Raw genomic sequence first — 24812 nt, forward strand, 5'->3', positions numbered from 1 at the left:
GCAGGCGCTGCGCTGCTGGGGGGCGCGGGCGAGGATGGCGGCGGAGAACGAGGCCAGTCAGGAGAGCGCCCTGGGCGCTTACTCGCCCGTGGATTACATGAGCATCACCAGCTTCCCGAGGCTGCCGGAGGACGAGCCGGCGCCCGCGGCCCCTCTGAGGGGCCGCAAGGACGAGGACGCCTTCCTGGGAGACCCCGATACCGGTGAGGCCCGCTGGCCCAGTCCCTGCCCCCTGGGACGTCCCCGGTCCTCCTTCATCTGCGCGGAGCATCACCTCCAGTCTCCATCTCCCTAATTGATCCCCTTCCTCCTGGACCCCTCCCTTCTTCCTTGTCTCTGTTAATTATCTCGTGAGGTTGGAGATGCATTTCTGCTTTGGAGGCTTAGGATGCGACAGGGAAGAATGATGCCAGGGATTGCAGTAGCAGGGATTGGGGTTACCTCTTGGGAAGAACCAACTAAAAAGGAAGGAGTTTTGGAGGGAGGATGCGAAGAAACAGCTGTGATCACCCAGAAGAGGCCGTTCTTTAGTCACAGAGAACAGACTGCAGCAGGATGGGTAGAGGCTAGGTCTTGGGAAGAACTTCCCACAGCCAAGGATTGTGGGAAGGAGAGACCTTAGGGAGCAGCTGAGAATCTCTTTATGTCCCTGGAGGGGTACAGAGGGCATGATTCCCGTCTGTTTGTGAGGGCTAGGTTTTGGGAGACAGGGGGATGGACTGCATGACCTCTCAGAGTCCTTGGAGACCAGAGTGCCTTCTCTGCCTTGTGGATTACCTCACCCCTCCCGGAGCCATGGATCAGGCCAGGATGTTAGTAAGGTACCCTGCCCCCTAGGAAGCAGGCTCCAGAATTTTACTGTGTTCTTGGCCCTCTGCAGGGACTGCAAGGGGCAAGAGTAGGGAGGGGGGAGACCTGAGGGCCAAGAGGTCTCTGAGCATTTCTTCCCTAGGGCTCTGCCTCCTATCCATGTGGCCCAGCTCTATCTTCCTCTCCATTCTTCATCCTCCATCCCCCATCCTTCTTTCCCTCAACGTCACTTCCTGGCATTAGAGCATCCTTCTGCTTAACTCTGTCTTCCTCCCAATGCCTGCACTTGAGCCCTCTCCCTTACCAGCCTGGCAGGCAGATCCTGCTTCTCTGACCCAGCCTTCTCCAGCCTGACCCTTCTGTAGCTATTCCCAGGCTGAAAGCTCCAAACTCTTCCCCCTCCACAACTTCCCAGTCATCTGGCCTTTACTCACAGCCCCTGCCAACCTAACTAGACTGTACCCTACCTGGAGGGGGGAGGCTTATGGACATCACATGTCCAAGCTGCAGATCAAAACTTCTTTTCCAGAGGGAGTAACTCTGGAATCAGGAGGTAACAGGAAGAGTAATGGGAAGATGTGTCCTGGTGGATAACAGCCTGAAACTATGTCCTTTATTCAGGGGTCAGGAGTGCCAATCCTGATCCCAGCACTGGCTTGACTCTGTATGACAATGGGCAGTCCTACCCTGACCTGGGCCTTAGTTTCCTCTTCTAGCTCAACTGGGGATGTCTATCTCTCTTAACCTAGAGATTGGAAAACCCCTGACATGTTTTCTCCTAGCTCCCTATAAATGTCTTAGCATTTATCAAACCTGTGATTATTTGAGCAGTCATGTGATTACTCCATATTTGTAAGCCCTATGAGGATGGGATCGTGACTGTTTTGTTCACCATCCTTTCTCTACCGTCCAGCACAGTGCTAAGCACTAATAAAAATTGTTGTATGAATAAATGAATGAGAGAGATCTCAGGATGAAAGACTAGCAGGGGAGGGAGTACCTTGGGGAGTTAATATAGATTCTGCCCTCATCTATACAAAAATCCAACAGAGACCCTTGTCACCTGAGTTTCTTGGAACCTGCACCTTATGCCACACTTGTACACTAAAATTCCAAGGACTCTTAGCATCATACCTATGTAGTCATTTCAATGCTTTGTCTCAGAGCACTACTTCTAGGCCCCAAGGCTTCTTTGGCCAGCTGGACTAGCCTGTTGGCTAACATGATCTCCTATGTTATTAACCTGGTGGTGCTACTTACTGGCACTGCCCCATCCTCTTAACCAGGACCTTGGTTGTGCCCAACTAGCCTCTAGCCTGCCACTCCCCAAAACCAAGTGCCAGGTACCCTACAACTGACCCTGGAAAAAGTAGAGCTAAATGGTGACCACTGCAAGGTTGGGGAAATTCTTGACTCTCTCCTGAGCTTCAGGCCCATGTGTTCCTCTTTGTCGCAGGCATCTGCCTCTAGATGTCCTGCAAGTGCCTGACTGTCAGCATGATCTATGTTGAATTTATCATCTCTTCCCCATACCTGCCCTTCCCACAATGTCATTCTCAATTAGTGACACTGCCATTCGTCCAGTCTCCAAGGTAGAAGCCCAGGAGCTACCCATGATTTCCTTCCTTCCTTTTATTTCCAAATGGTGATCAGATGCTCTCTGTCCTTCCAAGTATCTTGCAGATTCCATCTCATCATCCTGCTACCACTACTGTAGACTAAGCCACCATCCTCTCTTACTTGTATTACCCATAGGCTTCTAGCTACTACCTGCCTCTTCCTCCCCTCTGCCTCCCCAACCCCAATCCATCCACTACCTTGAACTTCTGTCATGTCATTCCTTGGTTCAAAAATCTTTAATGATTCTGCCCTTAAGGAATAAGCAAGCCAGAGATGACCTCAGTTTCTAGCCAAGATATCTTTCCTGAGCTCTAGACTTAGCAAGTCAACTCTGTTCAGTATTCTTTTGTCAGAAACTCAGCTAAAACTGAGCTAATCTTAAAAGAGAATTTTATTTGATAGCATAACTGAAAAACCCAGGGATATGGGGCCTCAAGTATAGCTGGATCAAGGCACCTAAAAAGGAATTGGCTTTCCTCTTGTGGGTCAACATGTCCCCAGCAGCAACAGGTTTACCCCTTACTATCTTAGCAATCTAGGCAGAAAGAAAGCTTTCCTCTTTCCCAATGGTTCCAGCAATAGAACTAAGTTTTAGTCTCATTGACCTGGTGCTGGTCACATGCCTGTCCCTGAACCAGTTACTGTATAGAGGTACCTGTTCTGATGGGCTAGACCTAGGTCATATACTCACTCTGGTCAGGAATGAGAAAATGAGGAATGAGAGAAGGGAGATGGTATTTTCTAAAAGAAAATTGAATGGAAATGGCATCTAAGCAGATAAAAATCAAATGCCTACTAGGCCAGTTGCCTCCTGACAACTGCTAATGTCCCACAAATTCAGAATCACCAAAATTAAATTCATCATCTTTCTCCCAAAAGACTTGGGTCTTCTGATTCCAAACTAACCTTTTCCCAGTGTCCTGCTGTTGCTCTTACATATCAGTAAAATCAATGGTTTTATTGCCCTAGTGCTTACACAGTAAAGTATTCAGTAAATATTTTTGTTGAATATATGAATAACTTAATGATTGACTGGTGGAATAAAAAGTCTTGCATAAATCTAACTCTAATGAAACCATATCACCTTCACCTCCTGGTCCCTCATAGCTGATTGGAGAAAACATATTTAAGGACAAGCATCAACTAGAATTAGCTTATAAGGTTGGCTTTTGAGTGTGGAAATGGCTCCTGCCTTGTGGAGCAATGGAAAGGAGGTTTTGAGTTACTCTTGCTTCTGTCATTTATTCATTTTATGACCTTAAGTGGGCAGCGTCATCTTTCCCAGTCCCAAGTTTCCTCATCTGCAAAATGGGGGGAATAGGCCTATCTTATAAAGTTATGGGAATGCTTCAGTGAGGGAATGTGTATAAAGAGCTTGGAATATAGTCAGCATCAATAAATATAAGTTCAAAACCATTTCCTGCACTTCTTTTGAAACCTCCAGGGACCAAGGAGAGTTCTGTGCCCACAGTAGGTATTTAACATCTGTTTGTTGAATGAATACCAGTTTTATTTAAAGACTATGTGGTGCTGGTGCTATGGCGTAGAGGCAAGCATGATCAGCTGAGGGAGGCTTCCAGAAGACAAGTTTCTTTTTTTTGAATAAAAAATGTGAAACAAATTACATGTGTATAGTAAAAAAAAAAAAAAAAGTGAAGAAAAGTAAAAGTTCTCTTCTCCATTCCTATCTGCCCACAATTTTTCCTTTTTATTTAAAAATATATGGGCGTTCCTGGGTGGCTCAGTTGGTTGAGCATCCAACCCTTGATTTTGGCTCAGGTCATGATCCCAGGGTCTTGGGGTCAAGCCCCACATTGGGCTTCTTGCTGAGCATGGAGCCTGCTTATCTCTCTCTCTCTCTCTCTCTCTCCCTCCCTCCCTCCCTCCCTCCCTCCCTCTGCCCCTCTCCCCAGCTCATGTGTGTACACACTCTTTCTCTCTCTCTACAAGAAAACAATTTTCAGGCTCCGTGCTCACAGCACAGAGATTCTCTTGGCCCCTCCCCCGCTTGCTCTCTATCCCTCTCTCAAAATAAATAAAAATAAACTTTAAAAGAAAAAGATTTTTAATTAAAAAATAAAGAAAAAATAAAATAAAAATAAAAATATATGTATTGATTTAGGGGTGCCTGGCTGGCTTAGTCAGTGGAGCATGAGACTCTTGATCTCGGGGTTGTGAGTGCAAGCCCCATGTTGGGTGTGGAGATTACTTAAAAAATAAAATCTTAAAAATATATTTATATGTATTGACTAAAAAAATACATATATGTAATAAAAATTTCAAACAAGAAATTCTCCCACCCCATCTCATTCCTACCTTCAGTATCTTTCCCCAGAAGTAACCACCATAAACGTTTTCTAAAAATTATCTATATATGTATGTGGTTTCTTATTTACACAGAAGAGGGAAGTATGGATTCTGAAGGGCCTTGAATGCCTGGTCAAGGAGCTTGGATTTTCATCATGTTGACATCAATGAACCATGATAGTATTTTAAACAGGAAAGTATAACACTTAGTTTTCAATATTATCCCACAGACTTTTAAAGTGGTTATCCTCCTAGTGCATAGTAGGAGGTGCTCACAAAACATTTATTGAATGAATGAACTTTTAAAAACACATTGTACATACAACAAGGGTATTAAGGCCAAGGTACCAGGTTATTTTTTTACTGTTCACAAACACCCAGGACCTATAGGCCATTTAGAGAACTGGTTTCAAGGCTAATATGACCCAAAGGAGGAAAACTATGGGATGGAAGAGTGCCTCACCCCTGGCCAACGTGGAAGGGGGATAGAAGTAACTAGAGGGTGCCTGGTAGAATCATCTCATGGAATCCTTATACCCATTTTGGCCAGTTAGGGGTTAGCTCCATTATTAGGTGAGGAAAGTGAGGCTTGTGGCTTGAAGGGACTTACTCATAATAAGCCAGCAAGTAGTAGCTTGCTCCACTCTTATAGTCAGTCCTCAGATTCATTCTCCAGATAGCCAGAGGAATCTTTTTAAAACACAAAACAGATGTCTTCAGTTCTTGCTTAAAACTCTGCAATGGCCTCCCATGGTTCTTAGGATTAAATCCAAGCTTCTCACTAGGCCCACAAGACCCAGTGCACCTGGCCTAGCCTCCACCATACCACTCTTTCCCCTTGCTCGTTACATCAGAGCCACTCAGGCCTTGGTTATTTTTTTCTAATGTACCAAGCTCATTCCTACCTTAGGGCCTTTGTGCCTGCTGCTCCTTTCTAGAACACTCCACACACTCACCCCTTGCTCTACATATGATGGCTAGCTCCTTCTCATCCCTTAGTTCTCAGCTTAAAAGTCACCTCCCCTGAGAAGCCTTGCCTGATTTCCCCAGCTAAGCAACCTTCAACGTGCACCATTATTCTTTATCATTTCATCCTTCATAGCACTTGCCACAAGTTGTGATGATATACCCTTTGTTTGTTTATTTTCTTTTCTTTCACTGGTCTGTGAACTCCATGAGGGCAGAAACTGTTTATTCTTTTCCCCTGTATTGAGCAGAGGGCCAGACCCATAGCAGGCCCTCCATATTTGTTGAGTGAGTGAATGGGTAAGCCAAGCAAGGTTGGAAACCAGGGCCTGTTCATTCAGGCCTTGCACAGAAGGCTGGCCCCAGCTGGGGCAGGATCTAGTTTCCAGGGAGGGCTCAAACCCCTTGCACTCCAGGAAGTATTCTTTGCCCTAGGTCCTGGGTCCTGGGTCTCGGTCCTGGGTCCCTGGGTGGGTCTCGGTTCTCAAGAAGTTTCGCCTAGGGGCCAGACATCCAGCTTCCTGCTGCCTAGATGGGGGTCCCTGTCTTTCCAGCCGGGACTGCCGCTTCCCCCTTTTGGGGTGCACTGGGTAGACGCTAAAAAGGGCGAGCAGTGCCGTCTAGTGGGGTTTGCTTGACAGGGGCAGGGAGAGGGTCATGCAGAATAGTCCCGCCCTCCAGGCGGGCAGGGCCAGGTAAGAGGTGCCCAGACCTACCCGGCTGCCGCCCCACAGACCCGGACTCCTTCCTGAAGTCTGCGCGGCTGCAGCGGCTGCCTTCGACGTCGTCGGAGATGGGCAGCCAGGACGGGTCGCCGCTGCGGGAGACACGCAAGGACCCGTTCTCTGCGGCAGCGGCCGAGTGCTCCTGCCGCCAGGACGGGCTCACAGTCATCGTCACGGCCTGCCTCACTTTTGCCACGGGTGTCACTGTGGCGCTTGTCATGCAAATTTACTTCGGGGACCCTCAGGTGAGGGGGTTGCGTGAGGGCCAGAGGGAGGGAACCGAAGAGGAGGGAGTGAGGAAGTTCTTGAGGAGACCGTGGGGATTGCGGAATGGCTGATTGAAGGAGGAGGTCAGCAAATGGAAAGGGGAGAGGACAGTGACATGGGAGAGGAAGGTCCCAAAGGGAGGGGCTCAAGGTATGAGGAGGACAGAGCCAGGAAGGCACCTGATCAGGTGAGAGGCACTGGAGGCAATAATGGAAAGAGTCCTAGGGGACAAGAAGGCAGGCCTCGCACCCCCAGCCCCTGCGGAGATTCTGGGGTTGGTGGAGGTGCCTTAAGGGGGCAGGGGTCTCCTACTGCCCCCAACTAGAACCCTTTCCCTTCCCAGATCTTTCACCAGGGTGCGGTGGTGACTGATGCTGCCCATTGCACATCGCTGGGCATCGAGGTGCTCAGTAAACAGGGATCTTCCGTGGATGCCGCTGTGGCAGCAGCCCTGTGCTTGGGGATCGTGGCTCCACACAGTTCTGGCCTGGGCGGGTAAGGAGCTCCTAGCTGTGGAGGTTGGGTTCCCCCAGGCCTCCTTCTGTGTCCTGGTCTGTAGGCCTCACTAGGGGGTCTTTGGGTTTCACTAGAGGGGCAGCTAGGCCCCAACTCCCTGCATTTTGCCTTTCTACATCCAATTTTACCCCTTTCTCCTTACCTGAGTCAGAGGAGGCATTTTCAGAAGAGTTTTGTTTTGTTTTTGTTTTGTTTTGTTTTACTTTGTTGTAACTAGACTTTTGTAAACTACTCTGGTGGGGGTATACTGTCACTAGTTAACACAGGGATACTTTAATTTTCGGGTTTACAAATCCTTAAAACAAATCCCTGTGAGCATGGTTAAGCTATGGACCCTCTATCTTCCAAAAATATACCCCAGGCTGAGAACTCTTAAAGTTTATTTATTTTGAGAGAGAAAAAGAGAGAGAGCAGGGAGGGGCAGAGAGAGAGGGAGAGTGAGAGAATCCCAAGCTGGCTCCCCCTCTGTCAGGACAAACCCATGTGGGGCTGGAATCTACAAACCAAACCATGAGGTCATGATCTGACCAGAAATTAAGAGTATGAAGCTTAACCACCTGAGCAACCCAAGTGTCCCCAGGCTAAGAATTCTTAAAACAAAGATTACAAACTGGCCACCTATGGGCCATACCAGCACACAGACTAGTTTGTTTTCCACACTTAAATTTTTATTTTTTTTAATGTTTATTTATTTATTTTGAGAGAGAGAGAGAGTGGAGGAGGGGGCAGAGAGACGGAGAGAGAGAATCCCAAGCAGGCACAGAGCCCAACACAGGGATGGAACCCACGAACTAAGAGATTATGACCTGAGCCAAAATTGAGGGTCGGATACTCAACTGACTGAGCTACCCAAGCATCTCCCACACTTAAAGTTTTTAAAATTTGTTTGCTATTGTTCAGGGCACCTGGGTGGCTCAGTTGGTTAAGCATCCAACTTCGGCTCAGGTCATGATCTTACGGTTCATGAGTTTGAGCCCCATGTCAGGCTCTGTGCTGACAGCTCAGAGCCTGAAGCCTGCTTCTGGTTTTGCGTCTCCCTCTGTCTCTGCCCCTCCCCCACTCACGCTCAGTCTCTGTCTCTCTCTCTCTCAAAAATAAACATTGAAAAAAATTATTTTTTAATTTGCTTGCTATTGTTAAAAAGTTGAGAATTTTCATAAAAATCCAGATTTCCAACATCTCTTTAAAAATCAGGAGTCTTGGTAACACTGGGCCCGCATTCCCACATGGCTACAATTGTCTGGAGCTAAATAGCATGATGGGGCTTGTGCTTTCTACTTGGCCATAATTCCTAGCACTCCCTATTGTTTATCTCTCCTACTTTCTTTATTATGTTACTTGGCTGCAGGCCAACCATCTCAGATGCAACTTCCATCTCAGATGGAAACAAGTCACAGAAAAGGGACAAGCTGACAAAGTCCATATCTTGGCTCCTGCAAGACCAGCCCTGCAGGCCCTACCAAAGAAATTCCCCTTTTGGTTGTATACAGTCTATCCTTACATAATTCAGTCCTGGAAGAGGGAGCAGAGGCATAGCATGGAGGCAGGTGCAGGAAGCTGGCAGGGGTCCAGCTATGGTCTAGGGTGGGGGCAGGGGGTAGAACATCTTGCTCTTCCAGTCTCTAGGGTTTCCCTAATCAGGGATTAAAGTCTCCAGTAACAGGCTAGACCAGGTCCATGGTTTCTGGGTCCCCAATCCCCTTGATTTCACTCCCCCACCCTCTTACAGAAGCTGAGTCTCTGAATCCCTGCTGGGGAGAGGGCTCAGACATCTGACTCCAGATGACAGATTTAGCCTACAGATTTAGCCATCACCACTGGGGGTTTGAAGGGTGGCAGGTTAATTGTTTAGAGGGGTAGCATCTTATCAACCTCCCCCTTCTGTGCCTCTCCCAGTGGCGGCGTGATGCTGGTACATGACATCCGAAGAAATGAGAGCCACCTAATTGACTTCCGGGAGTCTGCACCAGGGGCCCTCAGGGAAGAGGCCCTGCAGAGATCCTGGGAAACCAAGGTGGGGATGCTGGTGAGAAGAGAGAGTCCGGGGGGGGGGGGGGTGTCTCCCTTCACTGCCCTTCTGCTAACCGAAACATTACTTTGCTGAGTAATTACAGTGGAAATGAGAAAAAGAGTTAAGCAGGATGCTCTTAAGGCTATGAGGAAGAGAGGCAGCTCCCAAAATAAAATAATGAACCAAAAGATCTGGATGGTTGATAATAGGCAATACAGCAACACCTCACTTCTCTGGCGACCTCACCTATCTGGAAACCTGAGCAGTCTGAGACATCGCAAAGTTCTTGCACTATATCTCATACTTCCCATTCTAAGCTTGTTGACTATAACTTTCCCAGCCCACAACCTACTGGAAAATTAAAGAGGAACTGCTAAAGGCAAACCCACTATCCACTGAGAGCAAAGGAAAAAATAGAAAAATTTGGGAAAATAGTTACTTGGTGCAGTGACAAAAGCCAAACACATGCCTGAGTTATCACAGCTGAGTAATGGTGGTGTGATAACGAAAAGGTTAAATGAAAGTCCCTTGTCCATTACGTTAAAAGGCAGGAATAGATATAATCCAACAGACAGGTTTCTGTCTAAATTGGTTATGTCTTGGCTCTTAAAAGGGTTTGCTTAATTTATAAATCCACCAACTATGCTAGATAAAGGAAGCCTTTCTGCATTTGCTGATAATAAGTCAGGGAAATGGGAGGGATGCCTGCCGGGGAGAGCTTGTCCCTCCTCTGGGATACTTGGCCTGTGTCTTTCCCCTGTGCCAGCCCCCATCCCTGGCTTGGGGCTCTGCGGAGTTCAGCCCAGCCCCCCGCTTCCAGTGACCTGGTCTCCTCTCTCCCTCACCTGCCCGCCTCGCCCAGCCTGGGCTCTTGGTGGGGGTCCCCGGAATGGTGAAGGGGCTACATGAAGCTCACCAGCTCTATGGCAGGTAAAGACCCTCCCTCTGGGGACCAGGGGCCCCTGCCTGCATCTCTCCTTGGGTGGCCTTCTCCTACCTTCCTTGGATTCTTTCCTTCCCAACTCCACCTCCTAATATCCCCTTCCCTTGCCAGGACTCTCCTTCCCAGGAACCCCCTTGCTCTTCCAGTCTCTGGGTTTTCCCTAATCAGGGATTTAAGTTTCCCCCAGGACCCCTCCTCCTCCCCCCAGGACCTTCTCCACCCCCTGCTCTCCGGCCCCCCCAGGCTGCCATGGTCCCAAGTCCTGGCCTTCGCAGCAGCTGTGGCCCAAGATGGCTTCAACGTGACCCATGATCTAGGTCAGTGGGGCCTGGGGGTTGGGGGGAAGGCATGAGGTTGATGGGAAGGGGAGAAGGAACCTCTGAGATTTGGGGCCCAAGCCAAAAAGCACCTCTCTTCCAGTTTGCTCCTTTGGCTCCCTCCCCACCCATCCTATTCTCACAGGGATGCAGCCTCAAATGAGGGGATCTGGGAAGGGCCTATATACACCCCCCCCCCACCTTCCCCATAACAGGCTTCTGGGGGGCCAGAACTATTAGGGCCAACCGGTCAGCCACTTCACCTATGGTGCATCTCAGCCCCTAGCCCAGCCTCCTGTCCCTGCTTGCAGCCCGAGCCCTGGCCGAACAGCCTCCGCCCAATGCATCTGAGCGTTTCCGTGAGACATTCCTGCCATTGGGCCACCCGCCACTACCTGGCTCACTGCTGCGTCGGCCTGACCTGGCTGCAGTGCTGGATGTGCTGGGCACCTCTGGCCCCACCGCCTTCTACGCAGGAGGCAATCTTACACTGGAGATGGTGGCTGAGGTGAGCATGTGGGGAGCTCCCCTTGCCCTGAAGGACCCTACTGCAGGAGTATTCTTCCCCTTCCTTCCTTCTCGGTCTTTCTTTCTACATATATTTACTGAGGATTCCATTTACTTGAGATTGTAGAATAGACAAAACCAATCTCTGGTGGTAGAAATCAGATTAGTGGTTGGTTGGGGTGAGAGCAGTTAACTGGGATGCAGCACAAAGAACCCCCTGGGATGAGAGAACTGTTCTGTCTTGATTGAAAGAGGTACCTTTGGGCCCCCCAGGGCTGGTGCCAACCTGTGCAGAGTCTTGTCCTGTCCCTCCCAGGCCTGGTGGAGACTCAGGATCAGCCTCAGCTTCCCTGAGCCCTCAAGCTCACCCTGCTCTTGGGTTTTCTAGGGACTGAGGGAAACCCCTCCTTCACTGGTGACTATCAGGACTTACCAACCAACAGAGACTCTTAGTCTGAGGCAGTAATGGGTTCTGAGAACTATTGTCAGTAGTTAAAAACTCCTAATGGAAAATTATGTTCAAGATGAGGATACACACCAACTCTGTGATTCTGTCATCTGTACTGTTGGAGTGATTATATGTATCTCTGCCATATAGTTATGGGAATTGAATAGATGTGTCATTCATTCTACATTCATAGAGTGCCTGTTCTGCATCAGACCCTGTGCTGGGCACTGGAGGTATGGTTATATGATAGACGCCCATCTCAAATGGACTTAACTGGGAAGTCCAGCAGAATACTGGCTTTAGGTCTGCTGGGTCCACAGCTCCATCTACATTGTCAGGCCTTGGTCTGTCTGTCTCTCTGTCATGACTCTACTTCTGTTTGAATTCACTCTCTGTCAGATCCTTTCCATACCTACTCCTCACCAGCCATCCTTCCAGCAAACCATCCCAGAGAAAGAGCATTTCTCATTCCAACAGTTAAAGCAAAAACCTCCAGCTTGTATCTCATTGGCCTATCATAGGTCTCATGATTATTCCCAAACCAGTCACTGGCATGGAAAAGGAATGCTCTGATTAGCCAGACCTGGATATACTGGAGAAGGCGATGAAGGAGACTCTAACAAAGACCATCAGAGCTTTAAAAGAAAAAAACACCGAAGTTGAGTTTAAAAATTTGACCAACAAAGGAACACATATGATGTGTGTGTCATTCAATGTGTAGAACTTCAGTGTGTAGTTCACCAAGGGTGGATTAAAAGTCAGGGGTTTCAAGTACTAAAACTACAAAGAGAGAGAGAGAGAGAGATTGAGGATTCCTAGTGGTTATGCTAATTTAGGAATGAAAATTACCATGCTGGAAAGGATGGAATGAGCCCATAGGTTTGTTGGTTCATTGGTCAATAGATGCTTGGTTACATCCAATGAGGGTCATTCCTACCAGAATCATCCAGAGTTCATGGTTTTGGAGTAGCTTTAGTTAATTGTAGTGAAATGAAGAATTCAGTTTTGATATCTGTAGGCAAATTCTGCTTTAAGTAGAAAATATTCCTTTAAAAAAAATAATCTCTGCACCCAATGTGGGGCTTGAACTCAGGACCCCAACAAAAGTTGCAGGCTCTACTGACAGAGCCAGCCAAGTACCCCAGAAAATGTTCATTTTATATAGGCAGAGAGGGTAGTATGTGCAAGGCCATGGAGTCATGAGTTCAGGAACTGTAGTTCACTCAGGTACCTTACAGAGGTCACTGGGGAATAGCAGGACATGAGGTGGGAGCATTGGACAGGGGCCAGGTCACAAAGGGCCTTGAATGCCAATCTAAGGAGGTCGTTCATAGAATGTCTGGTACCTGGCAGGTGCTCAGAGGTAGTGCTTTTCCCCCTTTCTTTTCCGTAGGGTCCCGAGGGCTAATGGGGTCCCTAAAGGCCATGATGGAAATTGCAGAAGGCACAAAAGTTAGAAACATCTGATCTGTCTTTGATTCCAAGCGTATACCATAGGCCAAGCCCATATGCTTACACTGTGGAGTGTGGATCACAGCTGTGATGGGGTCATTCTCTCCCCTCTAGGCTCAACATGCAGGGGGTGTCATAACTGAGGAGGATTTCAGCAACTACAGTGCCCTCGTGGAGAATCCTGTGTGTGGCGTCTACAGAGGTGACCTCTCTCCCAGCTCTCAGGGTCCCTGCTCAGGAGAAGCCTCCCAGTCCATGGCCACCTCCTTTTGGCCTAGAGATTCCTCCCCATTTTACAGGAGAGAAACTGAGGCAGTGAGCTGCCTGGCCAGCCAACTGTTGAAGGAAGCCAGAGCCAGCCCACCTTCTGAAGTAGTCATGGGGTCAGTTACCCCAAGTATTTAGGATATGGGGAGGGAGGTCTGGCCAAAAGTTCAGGCCTGGAAGTTGGGGTTCTGGCCATAAGTTTTCTTGATTTGGGCTCTATGTTGCCTCAGCCCCACTCTCACTGTTGTGTACTTCCTAAGGAGAATTCATAAGTCCAGAGTCCATCTAAATTCATATTGAACAAACCTTTGAAGACAATTATAAACCTGTCCCCTCATTGTGTCAAAAGGAAACTGAGGCCCAGGGACAGAATGGAACTTAACCTGCCAAACTCAAAACTAGAGGAATCCCAAAAGCCAAGCCTATGATGTGGATGAAATCCATGTTTGCTGAACCCAAAGTGGTGGTTTCCTGGGTCCCTCAGAAGGTTCTCAGGTTCTCTCCCCTCCTGGAGGTCTGGATCACCTTGAACCCCAGGAGGGGTTACGTCTGAGTTCAGGTTTCCAGGCCTCAATTTCTAGCCTGATTCTTCTACCAGAGGTGGTAGTGTATGAAGACCTGGGTTTGAGTACTAGCTGTCCCATTCACCTTGAACAAGTCACTTCCCACTGTGAGCTGTGGTTCCCTCCTAAAAATGGAGATAGTACCCTTGAGGGGTGCCCATGAAGATTTGATGAGGTGTTATCAGAAGCTGCCCTGATCAGAATGGATGCTGAATTCTTATTTGATTTTACAAATCCCCTCCCCAGCCTGCGTTCTCTTGCCAATGCCAGTACCTTGAGATTGTCTCCTACAAACTTGGACCAGCTACCTCTCTGTGCCTCAGTTTCCTCACCTGTAAAATGAGGATGATAACATTACCCATTGTGGGGGTTAAATGAGTTAATCAGTTAATGTTATATGTCAGGTATTATCATTATTCCTTTGATGCCCAAACATCTAATAACAGAGGCCTCAAATAGGAAGAGGAGATCGCTGCTCCCAAGAAGTTTTAGGGGTGGGACCATGATGGGCCCTGAATAGTATCCTGGTCTGTGGGAGGAGCTAAAAGGAGTTCTGGACATCTGGACACCTGTCCCTGCTCTGCCTGCAATGTGCTTCTGGGCAGACTACAGTTCTCTTGAGCCTTAGTTTCCTTGTGCAGAAGAGGAAACTGAAGACCAGTGTTCTGAGTTGGAGTCCTGGCCCTGCCCTTGACTTGCCATGTGAACTTGTGTGGGTCCCTTTGCCTCTCAATACTTTGCCTCTCAGCACAGTTTCCCTGTCTGATGAGGAGTTCAGTGCAGGGGTCTCAGCCTACGTGATGGTGGGATGTGGAGATGCCTTGACCCCTCCCCTGCCATCTGGTCATTTCCATTTTTTTTCCAGGCCACCTGGTTCTCAGTCCCCCACCCCCGCATACAGGGCCTGCCCTCATCAGTGCTCTCAACATCCTTGAAGGCTTCAATCTTACCACCCTGGTGTCCCGGGAACAGGCTCTTCACTGGGTGGCAGAGGCAAGGCCGACCCCTCCACCCTGCCCTGGGTCTTGGTACACTGGGAGTGAGGGGGATGGGTTACTGCCATGGGGCAGGACTAAATCACCTCCAGGTTTTCTCACATGAGGATCAAAAGTGTGGGTCCTGGGAGGAGCCTGGCAGCCTCTTCCACACCCCTGTTATATTTTCAGACCCTGAAGATTGCATTAGCCCTGGCCAGCAGACTGGGAGATCCTGTCTACGATTCTACCATCACTGAGAGCATGGATGACATGCTCAGGTGGGTCCCAGGGCAGGACCCTCGGGGCTGCAGAAGTGGTGGTGGATGTGAGGAAAGGATCAGATGAAAAGCAGCTGGTAAAGCAAGAAGACCTGGAGTCCCAAGTCAATTTTAGCTCAGCTCCAACTCATAGCGTGACACTGGTTGCCTCACCCTGCACCTACCTCAGTTTCCCCATCTGTACAATGAGTTGGCCCTCAAAACATTTTTTACCCTAGCAGGGCACCTATCGGGGCCCATCTGGGCCCCCTTTGGAGTGGAAAAAGAAAGCTTAATAACAATGAAAAATCTCCAAGCAATTACTGGAGGTGATGGGAATTTTTACATTATACATACGTTATACACTATAATGTATCCACATTAGCAGCATAATATTGTAAGACTGTGGGTCCTGGTCAGACTGACTCAGTTCAAATCCCAACTTCACCATTCACTAGCTGTACAGGATTGGACAAATTTAAATTCTGTAAGTCTGTTTCTACAAGGGGGCCTGACAATAATGGTGCCAACCTCATGAGGTTGTGGTACAGATTAAATAAGGTCATACATGCAAAGCACTGAGCACATTGTCTGGCACATAATAAGTATTCAACAAATATTAGTAGTAGTAACCGGCAATATGAGTGGGTAAGAACGGTTACTATTTAATTGCTACTATATCTGATCAAAAGGCTAGCTAAGGAAAAAACCAGAAACCAAAAATATACTTAACATAAATTTGTATTATTACTCAAACAACTCTATGAATTAAGTTGGAAACAATGAAACTAAATGAATAGCTTATAATTAAAAAGCAAAAAGAGCAGCAACCAAAATCAATAAGCAGTTCAAAGCCATAAGAGTAAGTCTAAAAACAAAGCCTCTCTCCCCTCACCCAATCCACCTGAAACAAAGCCCTCTCTGCCTCTTCTGTGTGGCCCCCAGCCTTTATGGTTGAAAACTGAATGAAAATCTTTAATAATCCTTAGTAACTTGTCATTCTCTAATCAACTACAATAACCAAACCAACAGTTATTAAGTAAGAAACCCTCTGTCGAACTTTAAAAAGTCTGGAAAATTGCATGTTGTTTTCAATTTAGCTCTAACACACACACACACACACACACACACACACACACACACACACACATATTAAATTCATTCAAGTAATTTCATCCAATAAATAGTTACTAAGGGCTTATATGCCAAGTCTTCCCCCACAAAATTCTAATAGTAGCTAAAGATCCCTGTATATAAAACTCTCCTCTGACTAAACTCTTAATAAAACTTCAGTTCCAAACTAAAAACATTAGATTAAATGAATTCTGTTTGTTCATTCGAAACAAATATTATGTGAGCATCCACTATGTCCCAGGTACTTTCAAGAAGAGGATTAACTGAGTAAATGAAGTCAAGTAACTAAAAGACTCTTGGTTTAAGCACTAAATAAAAGTTGGCTCTAGGAGGGAATCTGAATGACACCTAAATAAATTCAGTCAGTCCAATAACACTTTCCTGGATATTTCCCATATGTTCAGAATAAGAGATTCTGCTCTCATAGACCTAATAGTCCAGTGGGGGAGGCAGACATTAATCAAATAATTGCACAAACAGGCATCACAATGTGGTAGGTGGGGTGTAATGAGAGCCTGCTGTGTATTCATCTCCTGCCCCTTGTCTTTTCAGCAAGGTGGAAGCTGCGTACCTCCGGGGCCACATCAATGACTCCCAGGCGGCTCCTGCTCCACTCCTGCCTGTCTACGAGCTGGATGGGGCTCCCACGGCTGCCCAGGTGCTGATCATGGGCCCTGATGACTTTATCGTGGCCATGGTCAGGTATGCCAGCTCAGACTCAGAACCTGGCACTGGGGATCGTCTGGACCAGGAAGGGTTGGGGGCTGGATGGGGGTGAGGGCGGCCTCAGGGCTCACCTGGCCCAACCTCCACCCCCAGCTCCCTGAACCGACCCTTTGGCAGTGGCCTCATCACTCCCTCGGGGATCCTGCTCAACAGCCAGATGCTAGACTTCTCCTGGCCCAACAGGACTGCTAACCACTCTGCTCCCAGCCTGGTAGGGCCTTGCTTCCCTCTTCCCCTGAGAACCTTGAGGCTAGGTAGAAAGTGTAGCAGTATGGCTGTGCCTCCTTCCCTACTTCCTCTAGGAACTTCTACTATAAAGGAACCCAAAACAAGGTGTCCACTTCATTCCCAGCCCAAGTCTGGGGCTTGGAGCCTGGTGGGCCTGAAGAAACTTCATCCCATTCTGTCCTTGTCTCACTATATGACCTAGGGAAAGTCTTGCCCCCTCTCTTGGCCTCAGTTTCTTCATCTGTACAATAAGGATATTAGCCCCCATTTGATTCTTTGGCACTTTTCAGCACAATGGTCTACAATTGTGGGATGCTGAGCTGATGGGACTCAGCCCTCTTGTTGGTCAAAAGAGGAAGGAGATAGGAATTATGGTCTAGTTGGAGGCTAATATTCTTACATCCTGTGAGCTGGGGCCCTGGCAGGATGAAGATAGATAGAGATGACCAGGGTATAGATTATCCTGTTCTTCCTCTTGGCCATCTTTCTTGGCTTGGTCCCCTCCCTTGCCACCCATCTTAGCTCCATAGCAATTCAGTGGGGCCATGATCCACCTTAGTTATCCAGGAACCCTGCCCATTTCACAGACAGCAAACTGTGGCCTGGGAAGGGACCAGTCCCCCATGAAAACTTACCCCACCTGTTATCCCCCTGTGGTCTCGGTCCTCTGACACAGGAGAATTCGGTGCAGCCAGGGAAGCGACCACTGTCTTTCCTGCTGCCCACTGTGGTCCGGCCGGCAGAGGGGCTCTGTGGGACCTACCTCGCACTGGGGGCCAATGGAGCTGCCCGGGGCCTCAGCGGCCTGACCCAGGTGAGGTTTCCTCCATGGTAGGCCCTTTGGGGCCAGCAGCCAAGCTGTGGCCTGGACTGTAGATGTGCCTCATGTCTCTGTCTTGTTCTCATCCCTAGGTCAGCAAACATAGGCCAAGGCTGCTTTGTTACAAGTTCATCCTGGATACTAGGGACATAGGCTATGCTGAGTTACTTAGCCAAAATGGAGCCCTGAAGCTCCCTGTCTTCCGGGTTGCATAGAAAATCATGGGCCAGTGGAACTGAAAGGTGATATAGCATCTGGGCTGCCTAGGTTCTGTCAACCTCAAGTCCCATGATGCCTCTACTCAGCATCTGAAGAGATAACAACTCTCTTTAGGGTTTGATTTTGAAAGGAAGGACCTACAGTTCTCCAAAATGTCTCACAACAGTTACACAGATGTTTTAAGCACCAGATATATGTGCCAGGCACATACTTTGGCAGGTAGTGAGTTAATTAGCCTGAGCTTTGGAAGCAGACAGCCCTGGGCCCCAGTCCAAGTGCTGCTAATTTCTAACTGTGTGATCTCCGGGAATTCACTTAACCTCTCTGAACCTCAGTCTCCTCATATGTAAAATGAAGATAATAACAAGAGAAAACATTTATGGAATTCTTACTAAGTGCCAGGAATGGTGTTACATGTGTTAATTCTTTTAGCCTTCTCAACTTTGGAAGGAATCCTTATTTCTACTTTGTATATGAGGAAACTAAGACCCAGAGAAGTTAAGAAGTTAGGTCCAGTTTACTAAGAATGGGCAGGCAGTTTGGTTTGAGAGCCTACCCACACAACCACTAAGCTAAAAGTACTCACATTGTGCCCTAGACCTTCCCCAGCTATTAACCCTGTCCTGGCCAGGGAAAAGGGAGGAGAGCCCTGGGCTGGATTATAGGAGGCTGACTGCTAGTGGTGCCTCTTCCTTGGCTCTCTCTAAACTCTGGAGTGAGTTACTTTCCCTTCCTGGCCCTCAGTTTCCCCCTCTTTGAAATGGGGATGGCCATCACAGGCCTGCCTCTCTTCTGAGGCTGTTCAGATGACACCCCTAGTGTAAGGTTTCTAACTAGAAGTCCAGCTAAGGAGTGAGACCTGGGGAGTCCTGAATCCCTATCTCTGGGGCAGCCCTGACTTCTATCTCTTGGCCGCCCACAGGTTTTGCTGAATGTCCTGACCTTGAACCGGAACCTGAGTGACAGCCTGGCTCATGGCCGTCTGCATCCAGACCTGCAGTCTAACCTTCTGCAGGTGGACAGTGAGTGCACAGCAGAGATCCCCAGGGGGTGGGCAAGGAGCTGGGTGGAGAAGGGGTCTCCTCCCAAGGGTTCCCCCACCTATACCAGCATAACTTCCTGCCAGTGAAAGTTTGGTTTCTTCCAATGAACTCCTTTGGAACAGTGAAAGATCTGGGGACTGGAACCAGTTCTGTCATTTCCGGGCTGTGCAGCCTTGGGAAATGCATGTCTCCACTCTGAGCCTCAGTTTTCTCATTTGTAAAATAAGATACAGTTGTTCAGTCTGCAAACCATTCATTCAGTAGTTTGTATTGAATACCTACTGTGTGCCAGGCATTATGCTCAGGATACAGCATTTACAGGCAGACAGGAAAAGAAATAATCAAAGAAATATGAGAAAGCAAAATAAATGCTCTGCGGGCTGACATATAGGACTGATCTGATAACTTGAGAAGGCTTCTCTTGGGTGACATTTCAGCTGAGATCTGAAGAGTAAGAAGGAGCCCCACCATGCAAAGAACAGGGGCAGGTTTTGTAGGCCAAGGGAACAGATGCAATTCAGGGCAGGAGTGGGCTCGGCATGTCTTAGGAGTAGAAAGGAGACTGGGGTAAGTGCAACTGATGTGAGGTCAGAGAGGCAGGCAGAGGCCACATCATGGACCTTATAGGTTACGGTGAGAAAATGGACTTTCCTTTAAGAATGACTGGGGCTTAATTGTAGACACAGCTTATTTTTTGTTGTTGTTTTTTGTTTTTAATTTTTTTAATGTTTATTTTTGAAGGAGAGAGAGAGAAAGAGAAACCAAGTGTGAGTGGGGGAGGGGCAGAGAGATAGGGAGACACAGAATCCGAAGTGGGGTCCAAGCTCTGAGCTGTCAGCACAGAGCCTGATGCGGGACTCAAACCCACAAGCTATGAGATCACGACCTGAGCTGAAGTCGGACACTCAACCTACTGAGCTACCCAGGCGCCCAAACATAGCTTAATTTTGTAAGTGGGAAAGTATGTGCAGGTTTGAGGAGTTTTTATTACAACAGACAATGTATTATACAAATCCAAAAGGGATAGAGTATTGAATGAGACATGGTCCTTGCCTGCATGGTATTATCATCCCCATTTTACAGATAAAGAAACTGAGGCCCACAGAGGTTATAAAGTAGTCAAAGATCAGCAGTAAGTGACAGAATTGAGATTAGAATATATACCTGGCTGATACCAAAGACTCTGTTCTTTACTGCCTGTCTCCTAGAGTGAAGCACATTAGAAGCCACAGACCTAAATCCTCAGCAGTCACAGCCTGTGGTTTGGCTGGTGACACTCTGGATCCCAAATGATGATAATGAGGCTATCCCAACTAATAACTTCTGGTGTCTATTGAATGTGAGGCTGTACACTAAGTTACTTGGGGGGGGGGGGTTGGTTCATCCTACCCACCCTTGAGAAGCTTATGGTCTATGACAGGAACATGAGGAGTAGGCTTGGCCAAAGGAAAGTTCATCCACTGGGGTTTCTGGGAGGCTTTATGGAGGAGGTGACAACTGACTGGGCATTGGAGTAGGAGCAGGAATTTGGCATGTAGGGGTAAAGAACCTTCTGGACAAATGGGCAAAAGCCAGAAAGAATGGTTCAGAGAGCAGCCAGGAGGCCTGCTGGACTAGAGACATTGTTTCCTAAACTTAAGAATTTATCCAGCACCTTCTTGAATTTTGCCATATTTGTACACCATCTAAACCATTATTTACATATGCGTATCTATACATGTACTTCTTTTTCAATGTAAGTGTATTTTAAAGGTAAATCTCATATCATAATCACAATTGGAAAAAATAACATCATTTGCCACAAATAAAAGATAAATAGCTATAAAAAGTCAACTGTTTTTAGATTTTAGGTGGATATTGTTGCCCCAGAAGGCTTTGTAGAGATGTTAGAGGCTGAAATATGGAGAACAAACATAGGGTTACTGGAGGGGTTGTGGGAGGGGGAATGGGCTAAATGGGCAGGGGACATTAGGGAATCTACTCCTGAAATTGTTGCACTATATGCTAACTAATTTGGATGTAAATTAAAAAAATAAATTAAAAAAAAAAAAGTGTTAGAGGCCAGGAGCTCTTGAGTGGCTCAGTCGGCTAAGTGTCCAACTTCAGCTCAGGTCATGATCTCGTGGTTCATGGAGCCTGCTTCAAAGTCTGTGTCTCCCTCTCTCTCTGCCCTTCCCCTGCTCGCACTCTGTCTCAAAAATAAATTAACATTGAAAAACAAAAAAAAATGTTAGAGGCCATACTAAAACTTAGTCCTTGCCATTATCCAAAGGATTAAAAGGGACCCATAAAGGAAATGCATTTCTGATTCAGTGATTCAATGCTATTCGGTGTCGTATCTTTACCTCAAGAACTGCCCTAGATTATCCCATTTGAGGAAATAAGAAAACCATATCTTTGTTGAGGAGCCGTAGTAGGTGAGGTTACAGGGCTTATCATGGAGGTCCATGTTAAGAAGCATGGTTTCCATCCACTTGAGTAGAGGTGGGATAGACCTGATATGTTTTACGTAGGGAAAATGGATTGAAGAGGGGAGAATTTAAGTTGGAGAAACAGAAACAACTAGGATAATGGGCCAGGCAAGAGATGGTGAGGACCTGAACTTATGTAAGAGGGTGGGGATTTCTTCATTTATCCAGTAAATACTTTAACATTTTCTATGTCTTCACCCAGTTCTAGGCACTGAGGAGCAATAGTGAACAAGACAACATCCTTGACTTCAAAAAGCTTATAATCTAATGGAGAGAGACATAGTAAACAAACAAACAAACAAACAAACAGGTAGCAATAAGCACTTTGAAAGAAAATAAAGCAAGGTAAAGATGACAGGGCTGCTACTTTAGATAGCGGTCAGGTAAGTTCTCCTTGAAGATTGGAATGAAGTAAGGAAGCCAGTCTCATGACTATCTAGGAGGAGAACATTCTAGACAAATAGAACAGCAAGTGCAAAGCCCTGAGGTAGGAGCATGTTTGGCCTACCTGAGGGCAGCAAGGAGGCTAAAGCAGAGGTAAGCAAGGGAGAGAATAGAAAGAAGTGAGGACAAGAGTTTAGAAAGGTAGTGAAGTCCCAGATGATGTTGTGCCTTAGAGGCCCTGGTGAGGACTTTGGATTTTATTCTAAGAGTCATCAAAGCTATTGGAAGTTTTGAGAAGGGGAGGTGAGTGGCCTAATGGTTTAAAAGGATTCCATTTACCTGTATGAAAGCAGGACTGGAACCAGAAAGACCAGTCAGTGGGCTATGCAGTAATGGCTGCATCCTGGCTATCCTGGCAAGTGATGATGGCAGCTTGGCCTAGGCCGCTGGAGATGAAGAGCTCAAAGCCCTTTGTGCAATGTTAAGAATGACCATATGTTATTGATCACATACTATTTGCAAGGCTCTGAGCTCTGTGCTTTCTGTGTATTATCTCCTTTAATCCCTATAACAACGTCATGTGTTGTTTTCATATAATCCCTATTTTATCCATGAGGAGGCTGAGGCTCAGAGAGGTAAAGCAGTTTGCCCAAGGTCACGCAGCTCCTCAGTGGGGCATCCAGGACCACGACTCAGGTCTGACCACAGGACTCCTGCGCCAGTGCTCTGAACACTCTGAATGTATATATGTTGGGGGGTGGTTTTCAGGTGAGTTCACAGAGGAAGAGATTGAGTTCCTGGAAGCCAGGGGTCACCATGTGGAGAAGGTAGATGTCTTATCCTGGGTCCATGGCAGCCGGAGAACCAACAACTTCATCATTGGTGTGAAAGACCCTCGGAGCCCAGACGCAGCTGGAGCCACCATCCTGTAGAGCACAGGGTGGGGTGGGGGTCTCTGCTCCCCACCTTTGCATGTTCTTAGAGTCCCTCCTTCTCCCAGGTTTGGTCTCAGGGGAACCCCAGGGATGCCCCAGATCATGGGCCAGAGGGGATGCTTAACAAACCCTATCCGAGAATAACTGGAAAATTCTCTATCCAGAGGCCTGTGGTGGTGGTGGTGGCGGCGGTGGTGGTGAGTGTCAGTGTCCACAACCAGGCAGACAGGGCCTTGAGGAGTCAGACTGTCTGCCTCCTTTCCTTCAGCCATGCTGGCCCAGAGCTTAGGGATGTGCTTGCAAAACCTTCTCAAGGGTCCTCACAACCCCAACATCTCCAATCTGGCCTGACCTGGACCTTGTCTTCCAGCTCCCTTCTCCTGTCCCCAGCCTCATTTCTTAAATGACTAGGATTTTTTAAATGGACCATCCTGGGGAGGGGGTGCTCCTCTCTTCCTCCCACCAAGTTGAGGTGGGGCCTTGCATCTGGGGGTTCCCAGGTTGTGGGTAGGGGTGGGGGTGGGGACCAGCTCAGGGGCTTCTATTTGCAAAGGGGAATTAAAGAAGACTATTGCTTAACCATGGCTCTTGATTGATTTATATTTGGCTATGTTGGGAGTGGGAGAAAGTGAAATAGTACAAAAGCAGCTACAGCAATGTGTTTACTATTTGTTTCCTAAATTAGATATTTTGGGTATTTCCTTCATATCTTGGTTAAGATATGAAGCTTCCTGATTTAAAAACTTACTACAGGGGTGCCTGGCTGGCTCAGTCAGTAGAGCATGTGACTCTTGAGTCACAAGGTCATGAGTTTGAGCCCCATAATGGGCCTAGAGCCTACTTAAAAATAAACAAATAAATAAATGGTTTTTTTAAGTGAAAAAAACATACTACAAAGTTAACAGTAATCAAAACAGTGTGGTACTGACATGAGGCTGAACATAATTGGAATGGAATTGAAAATCTAGAAATAAACCTATATATCTATGATCAATTGATTCTTTTAATTTTTATTTTTTTGTTTTTGGAGAAAGAGAGAATGAGCAGGGAAGGGGACAGAGGGAAAGAGAGAGAGAATCTTAAATAGGGCCCATGCTCAGTGTAGAGCCTGATACGGGGCTTGAGCCCAAGACCCTGGGATATGACCTGAGCTGAAATCAAGAGCTGGATGCTCGGGGCGCCTGGGTGTCTCAGTCGGTTGAGCTTCCGACTTCGGCTCAGGTCATGATCTCACGGTCTGTGAGTTTGAGCCCTGCGTCGGGCTCTGTGCTGACAGCTCGGAGCCTGGAGCCTGCTTTGGATTCTGTGTCTCCCTCTCTCTCTGCCCCTGTCCTGCTCATGCTCTGTCTCTCTCTGTCTCAAAAATAAATAAAAACATTTTTAAAAATTAAAAAAAAAAAAAGAATTGGATGCTCAACTGACTAAGCCACCCAGGTGGCCCTATGATCAACTGAATTTTTGACAAGTGTGCCAAGATCATTCAATGGACAAAGAATCTTTTCAACAAACAGTGCTAGTGCAATTGAATATCCACATGCAAAAGAATGAAATTTGACCTTTACCCCATGTCACATACAAATAGTAACTCACAATGGATCAAGACCTAAATATAAAAGCAAAAAACAGACAAGTCTTAGAAACATAGGAGTAAATCCTGATGACTTAGATTTGGCCATGATTCTTAGATATGACACCAAAAGCACAAGCAACAAAAGAAAAAAATAGATACATTGAAATGCATCAAAATTAAGAACTTTTGAGCATCAAAGGATAGTACCAAGAGAGTAAAAAGACAACCCCCAAAATGAGAGAAATATTTGCAATCATAGATCTGATAAAGGTCTAGTCCCCAGAATATATAAAGCACACTTCCAGTTCAACAACCCAAAGTGAAAAGTT

General features: G+C 47.2%; 1 protein-coding gene across 2 annotated transcripts; it reads left to right on the forward strand.

Moving 5' to 3' along the window:
- Window positions 1-8: 8 nt before the first annotated feature.
- GGT7 (gamma-glutamyltransferase 7) lies at window positions 9-23413 on the forward strand. Of its 2 annotated transcripts, none has more exons than XM_042931152.1 (15): window positions 9-203; window positions 6438-6673; window positions 7039-7190; window positions 9108-9225; window positions 10085-10152; window positions 10409-10482; window positions 10794-10990; window positions 13004-13091; window positions 14585-14712; window positions 14886-14974; window positions 16640-16789; window positions 16907-17024; window positions 17718-17855; window positions 19003-19102; window positions 22747-23413. In XM_042931152.1, exons 1-15 carry the CDS (start codon window positions 35-37, stop codon window positions 22908-22910), a joined length of 1989 nt encoding a protein of 662 aa, XP_042787086.1. In that variant the 5' UTR covers window positions 9-34; the 3' UTR covers window positions 22911-23413. The 2 variants fall into 2 exon arrangements, with proteins under 2 accessions (XP_042787086.1, XP_042787087.1); XM_042931153.1 differs by having other exon boundaries at window positions 19003-19095; window positions 22747-22809.
- The last annotated feature ends 1399 nt before the right edge of the window (window positions 23414-24812 follow it).

The sequence above is a fragment of the Panthera leo genome, chromosome A3 (assembly GCF_018350215.1).
Source record: "Panthera leo isolate Ple1 chromosome A3, P.leo_Ple1_pat1.1, whole genome shotgun sequence".
Classification (NCBI taxonomy): Eukaryota; Metazoa; Chordata; class Mammalia; order Carnivora; family Felidae; genus Panthera; species Panthera leo.

Coding starts and splice junctions, on each gene's coding strand:
- GGT7 (XM_042931152.1), top strand. CDS start 35: ATGGCGGCGGAGAACGAGGCCAGTCAGGAGAGCGCCCTGGGCGCTTAC. Junction 10,153..10,408: donor GCTCACCAGCTCTATGGCAG/GTAAAGACCCTC, acceptor CGGCCCCCCCAG/GCTGCCATGGTCCCAAGTCC. Junction 16,790..16,906: donor TTTATCGTGGCCATGGTCAG/GTATGCCAGCTC, acceptor CTCCACCCCCAG/CTCCCTGAACCGACCCTTTG.